The sequence below is a fragment of the Nematostella vectensis genome, chromosome 9 (assembly GCF_932526225.1).
Source record: "Nematostella vectensis chromosome 9, jaNemVect1.1, whole genome shotgun sequence".
Lineage (NCBI taxonomy): Eukaryota > Metazoa > Cnidaria > Anthozoa > Actiniaria > Edwardsiidae > Nematostella > Nematostella vectensis.
In genome coordinates, this window is record NC_064042.1 from 4,649,948 (window position 1) to 4,660,613 (window position 10,666).

A 10,666-nucleotide genomic window follows, 5' to 3' on the forward strand; every position below is an offset into this window, starting at 1 on the left:
ACGGAATCTCCGGCTCAAACTACTCGGCGTGTTCAAAGATGGCGGCGATGCAGAGCGCAGCTCTGAATGTCTGGAAATATTCCCGGATTTCCCGGTAAAGGTCATCACTGAAAATGCGATGGTTATTGAGAGTACGTCAACAATCCAAGGTAGGGTAATATATTGTTTAAATGGGCTCTTATGGGTCCTAAAAGATAGAATCATGTGAAATAAACCCACCTTATGCAATTCGTTTTTGATAACACTCGTGTTTAGTCAGTATGACGGTGCATTTTCCAGGTTCTTTGTCGGTGTAGCCGATTAACTTCGCATGCTGGATCCAGTGATTTACCAGGGAAATTGAACCAGAAAACCCATCGGGTAAGATGATCGCATTGTATTATCGAGAAATAAACCATCAAACCATGTGAGATCTGCATGAACACAGGTAGCCCAAAGTGCGTGTTTGCGAAATAAATAAAACGAATGATAGCATATTATTATCGGCAAATTAATAAAAATATTTGATAGTCGAAGATATTTCTTCTTAATCTTGGTAAAAAGAGAATGAAGGCTTCTTTAATTTTTAATATGATGATTATCAAGATAATCTGACTGGGTGGTCAATGACATGAACACTGACATGGACACATCAGATTACCGTTTATAATGAATAACTACATTATATATATGTACATTTAAGAGCCCCCTTTTATTTGGTGTAACGCAAGCACACATTGAGTCTAATGTACATAAACTTGAGCTCAAATTGATAGAAATTTTAATTTTCAGTATGCAACCTATAGCTATCTCAGGGGACTTGTGTCAACGTCAGGTGGAGGGCGGGGCATCTCTCCCAACCGACTCCAGCACACTGTGCCACTGGCCAGGGCACAATTCCAGACAGAGGTAAGATACCAAACAAAAGTATTCATATTGTGTTATGCTTTGTTCAATTTTGATTTGTCTTATTGGTTCTCACCTTGACTGTATGAAAATTATAAATAGAACATAGTTTGACCTACAATGTTGTTTTCTTGTATTTAGAATGTACTCATTCACTACAAGAGCCTCACTGGAAACTTTATAGCACTGCATTGAATGTTATAAAAATACAAGAATTGTTCTCTCTTACCAGTGGTTTTTGGCATTGATCATTTTCCCTTTTCTTGTATCAGGATAGCCTAGGAAGAAGCTCTGCTTCATGTTGATATTGTTATTGTTCATTTTCTTTTACAGAATAAGTCACCTGTTCTCATTAGGCCCAAGATGACGGTATCTCAGCTGGCAGCTCAACTGCAGATAAGCACAGGTTAGTTCAATATACAGTAATCAGCTATTCCACAATTCACATTTCAAAACATTGTGAGCTGGTGTGAAACTGCCGCCTACCCCAGCACCTGGAATTTGCACAGCAGATAAACAAATAAATATCAGCTGTAGTAGTAGTAGTTAATATCAATGTTTATCATTGTTTACTGCATTTTAGTGGAAATTCTTACATTTCTGGAAAATCTTGGAGAGGATGCTTCCTACAGTGATAAAACAGGTAAGTTTGAATTCTTAAATAAGCTTCTTTTGCTCTGTTACCAAGTGAGCTTTGAAGGGCATACAGTTAACATTGTTGTATTCAGCTACTGCAAACCAGTCACCAGTTAAAAAAATCACTAGGGAAAAATGTAAACCACCCCAAAATATAATAAGAGGATATAAATAAAGTACTATTTTAAATCTTGGGGTTGACATTCACCGGAGGAGAAGGTGGCTAAAACAATCAGTTATCTAAAAAAACATCAAAGTGGTGGTGGATACCAGTATTGCCACCATGATTTGAATTATATATTTTTGCATTGATTGTGTGTTTTTTCCATGGATCAAGTATTCTATTGATCATGTACTCCACTGGTCATGTGACTTTTTCATTCGGTCCATTGTTCATGTATGTATCTACTGTGTACTCCTTGTGTATTCCATTGCTCAAGTACTCCATTGATCATGTATTTTTTTGATCATGTACTCCATTGCTCATGTACTCCATTGATCATGTATTTTTTTGATCATGTACTCCATTAATCATGTACTCCATTGATCATGTTCTATATTGATATTATTTCCCATTGATCATGTAATCCATTGATCATGTGCTCTATTGATCGTGTATTTTTGTAATCATGTACTCCATTTATCATATTCTCCATTGATCATGTACTCCACTGAGCATGTACTCCATTGATCATGTTCTATATTGATATTATTTTCCATTGATCATGTATTCCATTTATGTGCTGTATGTTAGTGTTGAATCAAGATCTCATTGAGCTTCTGTGCCTGGAGTATGAAGTGGAGGCAAAGTCATTTGACCACTCAGAAGCCAGGTGAGAATTTCATATTCATGACCGTAAGTAGAGTAAATACTCCCTTTTAGCTCAAATTTTTTATCATCCTCTATGATGATAAAAATCCAACTCTTACCATATTCATGGTGAGAACAAATATCGAGCTTGAGTCTGAGAGGATAAATATCCTATATAACACATATTCTTCTTTGCTGATCAGTGTTAAGTTTTACTAAAGATACTGGCTGTCTGTCATTGCCACATCAGTGTCATTTGAAAGATGAGAGCTGGTGATAAAACATTATTCCAATTAAACTACCTGTTACCCTTCGTACTTTCGACTATTTAGGTTGATGCCAAGGCCACCAGTTGTAACCATCATGGGACATGTGGACCACGGCAAGACCACACTTCTGGATGCCTTACGGAACAGCTCAGTGGCAGCTGGGGAGGCAGGCGGAATTACACAGCACATTGGTGCATTTCTCGGTGTGTATTGGCACTTATTTATCCCATTATCATAGCATTTTTACTGTCTGATATTACTAATAAAACAGGCCAAGATTACTGCTCAAAATTGTAAATGCTACCCATTATGATTCCTTTTTTGGTTTATCCATCATGCATCATATTCATGGTTTCAGTGAGACTATAAGAAAATAATGTATTTTTTGATGGACCCTGTTCATTCCAACTCCCTTCAACACCCTTTAACTTACAAGGTTCCTATTGTATGGCAGGGTATATACTGTAATACATGAGAAACACACTGTTAGCACTTACGTATCTGCTCCCCCTTTTATTAAAATCCTAGATCAATTGCCCTTTGTGGATCTCGAAAACTACCCCTGCCCTTATTTTTTTCACTTCAGTCAAGCTTCCATCTGGTGAGAAGATAACTTTTATTGACACACCCGGTCATGCTGCATTCAACTCCATGCGGGCTCGAGGTGCTAATGTTACGGACATTGTTGTTCTGGTTGTTGCTGCTGATGATGGCGTCAAAACGCAGACTGTGGAGTCTATTCGTCACGCAATGCATGCTAAAGGTATGTATACACCTAAAGTAGTATTTCCATCCACACCACCATCATTACATTACATTATCGTGATAGTTTGGTAAGGTTTTACTGCCATTTACACAATACCCTATTCTGTTTCTCCCAAGAATAATTTCCAACTGCTAAAATTTGTTTTCTGGCTTCCATTGTTCTATTTCCATTGTTTCATTGTTCTTCCATTGTTCACCAAATTGCATTTGGTGCTTTTTGTTGGTCTGCGTCTTGAAGGAGTGGCATGACAGCAGACTATTTCAGTGCTGGCCAATAAGAAATGCATCAAGGATTTTTAATAAGGGAAAAAAGACAAAGGCAACTTAGCTGTTGAAAATCATCGGCAAGATGATTCATTAGGGCATTCGGACACCACTTGGGGGTCTCCCCAATAACAGGAGTTGACAGTTTTGAAAAACTTGAATATCCTTTCCCTTTGCAGTTCCTCTTATTGTGGCTATCAATAAAATTGACAAACCAAAGAAAAATCTGGTAAGCAAACTACTGATGAAATGTATGTGCACATTTCATTGGTGATAATCCCAGACTCCCTTTTCTGCATTCCTAACACAGACTAAGTGTAAGAAAGAATTTCATTCACTGTTCTGGGGGGAAGCTTCTCTCAATATTTTAAACTGAAATTGGTTATATATAAAGCTTTTAAATTATATGTAAACCTTTGATTTTTTGAAAAAAATTCTTTGAATAATTTGGCTTCTGATATTGAAAGGTGTGGCTGACTTGGCGCTGCATATGCATACTGGTTGTATTGTCACTAATTTTCTAATGTAGTGATCATTATGTTAATTGTTATGGCAGAACCTGTTGAAGCAGCAGCTTTTGACCAATGGCATACAGCTTGAGGAGTATGGCGGGGAGGTGCAAGTTGTGGAGATTTCTGCACTGAAGGTACTTAGCCCTACTCATATATAATTAACACAATTAGGGTTTAATGGTATGACTAGAAAAACTACAGATAAGAATAACTAGCTGTAGAATTCCTGGGTGGTCAGTGTGAAAGTGGTGGAATGAGGAAAATAATGCAACACAAGGTTGACATGATTTAGTTTTATGTCAACATTTATTAAAGCATTAGCCCATCCAAGTCCCTTCCAGAGTAATCTGAGTTATTTTGTATGCACATGTGGAATATTTTCTTTGTTTTTGCAGGGCATCAATCTAGACAGCTTATCAGAAGCAATCCTCACGCTAGCTGAGCTGAATGATTTGACAGCAGAGGTTGATACCCCTGTTGAGGGTGTGGTTATCGAGTCTAAAACAACTAAGGGCAAAGGGTTAGTATTTCAGTGTGGTTATCAAGTCTGAAACAACTAAGGGCAAAGGGTTAGTATTTCAGTGTGGTTATCGAGTCTGAAACAACTAAGGGCAAAGGGTTAGTATTTCAGTGTGGTTATCGAGTCTGAAACAACTAAGGGCAAAGGGTTAGTATTTCAGAGTGGTTATCGAGTCTGAAACAACTAAGGGCAAAGGGTTAGTATTTCAGTGTGGTTATCGAGTCTGAAACAACTAAGGGCAAAGGGTTAGTATTTCAGTGTGGTTATAGAGTCTAAAACAACTAAGGGCAAAGGGTTAGTATTTCAGTGTGGTTATCAAGTCTGAAACAACTAAGGGCAAAGGGTTAGTATTTCAGTGTGGTTATCGAGTCTGAAACAACTAAGGGCAAAGGGTTAGTATTTCAGTGTGGTTATCGAGTCTAAAACAACTAAGGGCAAAGGGTTAGTATTTCAGTAGCAACAGGTCAAGGAAGGGTCCAGAGTGTGGGCTTCCTCACCCCCTCCCCCCCTTCACCCTGCCCTCCCTTGTTGGGGGATGCACAGTCAGATGTATCATGGGAAAGGGGTGGTATCACACAATCCTTTAATATGAAATGGCCCATGTTTTAGGGGTCCAAATGCACCCTGCACACCCCCATAAGGACATGTCTGGGTCCCCAAGTCCTGCCCCATACGGACATGTCTGGGTCCCCAAGTCCTGCCCCATAAGGACATGTCTGGGTCCCCAAGTCCTGCCCCATAAGGACATGTCTGGGTCCCCAAGTCCTGCCCCATAAGGACATGTCTGGGTCCCCAAGTCCTGCCCCATAAGGACATGTCTGGGTCCCCAAGTCCTGCCCCATAAGGACATGTCTGGGTCCCCAAGCCCTGCCCCTTGGATCCCCAATCCTGAATCCAATCCAACTTTTATTCCACTCCTGGTTTAGTCAGGATTCTGACTCCTGGTGTGAATAAATTAAATACATGTTATTAATTTTTGTCTTTGTATCTGTATAGTTCTGTAGCTACGTTGCTAGTGCAGCGGGGAACGTTGAAAAAAGGAGATGTCATTGTAGCTGGGGATGCATTTGCAAAGGTAGGGCCCCCTAATCAATATATTTTGATTCTCAAGTATTAGCCCATTGTCTTGCCTAAGCACCTTGGTGATTTGTTGTTTGAAATAAAGCTGATCTAGAAAAAGTTGTCAACCTAAAAAAAACACCCCAATGTTCCCAATGTCACGGGACTAATTAGATATTCATGCTTTGGGCAGAAATTGCAGCACATTTAGCTGAAATAAAACAATACAACTTTCTCCTTTAGGTTCGTCAGATGTTTGATGATCGTGGTAGGGTGCTCAGGGTGGCCCTTCCATCCACCCCTGTGGAAGTGATCGGGTGGAGGGACCTCCCAGCTGCTGGGGAACAGTTGATACAAGTAGAGTCAGAGGTGATCATGATGAATAGGTTCCCTTGTGTTGTTTGTCTTGGTTTTTGTTTTTACCAGGGAGAAAGATACGAGAGACAGAGAAGGAGTGGAGATTTAAGATGTGTGTGAAAACCAGTGCAAAGAAGACACAAGCAAAGAAGGAAATGGAAAAGAAGGAACGAAACTGTTACTTCTCTTCCTTCCACGGTTGTGTCCCCTTTGAGCTGACTTTACCTGAACGTTAGCAGTTACATCTCCACTTCCTTTTCCGTCTCCACTTACTTTCCCACTGAAGAGTCCATTAAGCCAGCTTGCTGTTTTATTGAGGAAAACTTGAGAGCGAGATTGCATAAAGGAGGGGGAGGGGCATAGATCAAGATCAAAGATCGAGTTGTCAGTGATAAGACAATAGCAAACAGTAACATTAGAGTGATGCTAATGGGAAATATTACCCTTTCATTATCCTCTTCTATAAAGCTTTTGTGTTGTGTTAATTAACAACCTGATACTATTTGAAATTTATTATGAAATCAAACACCAGAATAAAGCCAACGAGATGGTCTCCATGCGTAAAGCCTATGCCCAGCAGCAAAAGTCTCAGCTGACAGTAGACGACGTTATGGCAAATATTTTCAAGGAGGGGGAAGGACATCAATCGCGCGCCCCCCTCAAGGGATATGATGCCTCAGAGAAACTGGATGTTGTTATAAGAGGTTTGTGCTTGACAAGATGTGCAGTCTACAGACCTTTACTCATAATCAGTATCGGAAAATAACCCCTCTCGTGTTCTGTGCCATGAGTTTCATGGTGCCGTGCCTCCTGATGGTTGCACTTCTGTGTTGGCCTAAAACTTTCCTTATTTTTACCTTAGTTTTGTAGTCCTTAATTGTGCCTCTTGCAGTATGTCAGTACATACAGTACTAACAAACAGATTTCTAATAGCTTGCTGGAAGCCTTTGTTCTAAGCATCAGGGTTTGGGTATATAGCAAACACCGCTATTGGAACCTACAATATGTTACAAAACTAATGGGACACTTTCCCTACCCCTCCTCAATGTTGGAGGGCTGATAAATTGCGTCTAACCAATATTAATGAGGGGGAGAGGGTTGGAGATTGTTTGTGAGCAAAGTGTCCCACTTAATTTTTATGTGGATTGTAGATTAGTTCGTAGATAGTTATCTACGAACTTGAAAACTTTAAGCCAAGGTATAGGGGAAAAAACAAAGTGGATGTTACCTTTTGTTAAAATTAAATGCTGAGTAAGCCCATGAAACAACATTGATTTTCTAGTGGTCCCCAACGACCATGCCATAGCCTTCATATGGTAGATATACAATCCTGATCCTGTGTTTTTTCTTCTCAGCTGATGTACATGGGTCTGTGGAGGCGATAGTTGACGCATTAAAGACTTATAAGTCGGACAAGATCAAGATGAGCATCTTGAACGCTGGGGTAGGGCCTGTCACCGAGTCTGATGTAAAGATGGCCGACTCCTTTAGGGGTAGGTGAATCAGTTATCCTTCGAGTGAACGGCGTTGATATTTTTTTGTGTGTGTGCTTGAAGATTGGAAGAGAAATATTGTGACGAAATCTTGATACACCTATTTCAATTAAAGTTGATTATAAGAGAATGGAAAATGAGGAATGCCAAACACCGCTGGTTAGGGAAAACAAGTCTTGTACTGTATCTGTTAATGACATTCAGTGAGGCCAAATTAAGTTTTTAGCAAGGCCCTTGTAATGAATAAACGAATTTTTAATACGTGAAAATATCAATATTGGCCATTTTCCATACTCTTATAGTCAAACTTTAATGAAATAGATGTATAACCAAAATCGTGTGCACAAAGGTTCTTATAAAAAAGAGGGCATTTCATTCACAATATTCAATCAAAAATATCACAAACATCAGTCAAAGAAAATGGCTTCTTCCCTACTCTCTCCCACACAGACTCTTAAAAACAAGCAACCAGAAATATTCTTATTTGTTTTAATTATTGCAATTCTATAGAATGCACCAAATGATGTTACCGAAAGAAATAGTCTTAAACTTCCCATGGTGACAATCCGATTGGAATGGCATGACACTAAATCACGTAAATAAAAGTGAATGAAGTGTCTGTTAAATCATAGAATTGTACCGTCTATCGACATTCAGACTGTTTTTGCAACATATAACTGTAAATGGCATGTACAACTGTATTGTTTTCTCAGTCAATGACTGTTGTAGTTATGTGTTTTCCACCATCAGGTATCGTTTTTGGGTTTAATGTGAGGGCACCTAAAGATGTCCAGTTGCTGGCTCACCAAATGGGAGTAAAGATCAAAACTCACCGAGTTATTTACAAGTTGCTCACAGATCTCAAGGTGCGTGTGGATGTATACAGTAGCGTAGACCTATTCCCCCGTCATTTGATGGCGAAGCACCACACGTCTCTCGATATTGATTTGTTTCCTCCGCTTGTCTGAAGTTTTTTTAATTTCATTGTTCTAGCAGGCCTCAAAATATTGGGGGGCCAGAATACAGAAACATTAAGAAAATATTACGGGTGCAGCCCTGCCCCTACTGTTAATTTTCTTATATAATTGTTATATTTGACGGGGGAGGACACGTGCCTCCTGCCACGCCCTGAATCCATCCCATATTTGGCCAGCATTGTTGTGTGTTTCAGCCAGCAATGTCGACAATGCTCGCAGGCCCCTTCCCTGTAGACTACGTTGAGGCGGTTTGCGGTTTGGGGTCTGGGGCGAGTTTCTCCAGACATTCCACAGGAAACCCGACTATGCCTTACTCTGGTGTATTGTTCATATGTATGCCCCCAGGATGAGTTGAGCAGTCGGCTCCCGCCTGCCCAAGAGGATGTGGTTGTCGGCGAAGGTGATGTGCTCAAGGTGTTCAAGCTGACCGGGTCGCGTAAGGCTGTGGTAGCAGGCTGCCGAGTCAAGGCTGGGGCCTGGAACAAGTCCAGTAAATTTCGAGTTTTGCGCGGTGAAGAGTGTGTGTTTGATGGTAAGAATCTTTTGAACTGCAGTATAAAGAACCCTTGGTACGGACCGATGATGCTTGAATTCTTGTCATGGTGTTTTTACAAAGAAAAAGTAAAGAAATAATGTTTTGGAAAGGAAAATCAAAAGAAACACGGGGCCTGTACGAGTTTATTTTATTAAGATATGAGGTCTAAAGTGAATGTTTTAGGAAATTTCTTTTTCTATTGCAATCTTCATAGGATTACAACTCCTTTTCTAGTAAAATAAAATTGTCGTAGGGAAGATGTCTGATCAATGAGGTTTTATTTCTTTTTTCAAGGTAAACTGTCTACCCTAAAACGAGGAGCGGAAAATGTGGAATCGGTAAAGAAGGAACAGGAGTGCGGATTGACTTTGGAGAAATTCAACGGTTTTCAAGAAGGCGATCGCATCGAGTGTTACAAGACGGAGAGTATCCCCGCGGAAATCGAGTGGAATTGGGGCTTTTAAACCAAGTTACTGTAAATGTTTTAATGAGATTATTATTTTATCGTATGGCTGTATAATTATCATTTCCGCATGGGAATTTTGTAATATCGTTTATGCTATTAATTTATACGGATATTTTCTTATTTGTGAATAATGTTTGTATGACTACTTCTCGCCTGTATTCATGATCTATCCCGTCTTGCTTTTCGGGTGGCATTATTCCCATGAATACACGCGCGTTGAGCATATTACAGAATTCTTTCTTCTACGGAACATTCGAGTAAGTATAGCATTTAGGCCCCCGCACCAACCTACTTACCGGGTGTCCTGGCCGACATTAACCGTGAGCCAGTTAAGAGCCTGGGACAACTTGTTTTTCTATGACGTAACAACTTAAACCGACCAAAGGATGCCCGATAGTTAACTTCGGCAAGAGCGCCTTGGCCTACGGTGTACAAACGTGTTTCTCGTGATAAATACCACCTTAGCAATTTAATCAGTGACTGGCATACTTAATTTATTGTGAAAATTAAAATGATGAATTTATATCGGAATGGAAATATTCCCTATTCTGTGACTCTTTGTAAGCAAGAGAGTTATTAAAACAAAAAAAGTGCTTTGTATTGGTTTGCCGGTAACTCGGAGATGCGCACATATATTTTTATATTCCCTTGGTTTCCCCCGCAGACTTAGTTAAAACCATGCTTTTTCATGTGATACCTATGACTGCGCACCCCCCTCAGCCAATCCTGGGTACGCGCCTGGATTGTGCAACCGCCGGGTTAGGTCCCTGGGTACGCGCCTGGATTGTGTAACCGCCGGTCTAGGTCCCTGGGTACGCGCCTGGATTGTGCAACCGCCGGGTTAGGTCCCTGGGTACGCGCCTGGATTGTGCAACAGCCGGGTTAGGTCCCTGGGTACGCGCCTGGATTGTGCAACCGCCGGCTTAGGTCCCTGGGTACGCGCCTGGATTGTGCAACCGCCGGGTTAGGTCCCTGGGTACGCGCCTGGATTGTGCAACCGCCGGGTTAGGTCCCTGGGTACGCGCCTGGATTGTGCAACCGCCGGGTTAGGTCCCTGGGTACGCGCCTGGATTGTGCAACCGCCGGGTTAGGTCCCTGGGTACGCGCCTGGATTGTG

The 10,666-nt window shown here is 40.8% G+C and overlaps 1 protein-coding gene across 1 annotated transcript; it reads left to right on the forward strand.

Annotated features, from left to right (window-relative positions):
• Positions 1 to 3: 3 nt before the first annotated feature.
• LOC5510974 (translation initiation factor IF-2, mitochondrial) lies at positions 4 to 10,149 on the forward strand. Its single transcript, XM_032380224.2, has 18 exons — positions 4 to 149; positions 280 to 360; positions 772 to 888; positions 1,219 to 1,291; positions 1,469 to 1,528; positions 2,276 to 2,354; positions 2,665 to 2,804; positions 3,188 to 3,364; positions 3,810 to 3,859; positions 4,187 to 4,276; positions 4,538 to 4,662; positions 5,659 to 5,737; positions 5,965 to 6,090; positions 6,611 to 6,782; positions 7,434 to 7,571; positions 8,322 to 8,437; positions 8,894 to 9,080; positions 9,378 to 10,149. Exons 1-18 carry the CDS (start codon positions 114 to 116, stop codon positions 9,545 to 9,547), a joined length of 2,016 nt encoding a protein of 671 aa, XP_032236115.2. The 5' UTR covers positions 4 to 113; the 3' UTR covers positions 9,548 to 10,149.
• The last annotated feature ends 517 nt before the right edge of the window (positions 10,150 to 10,666 follow it).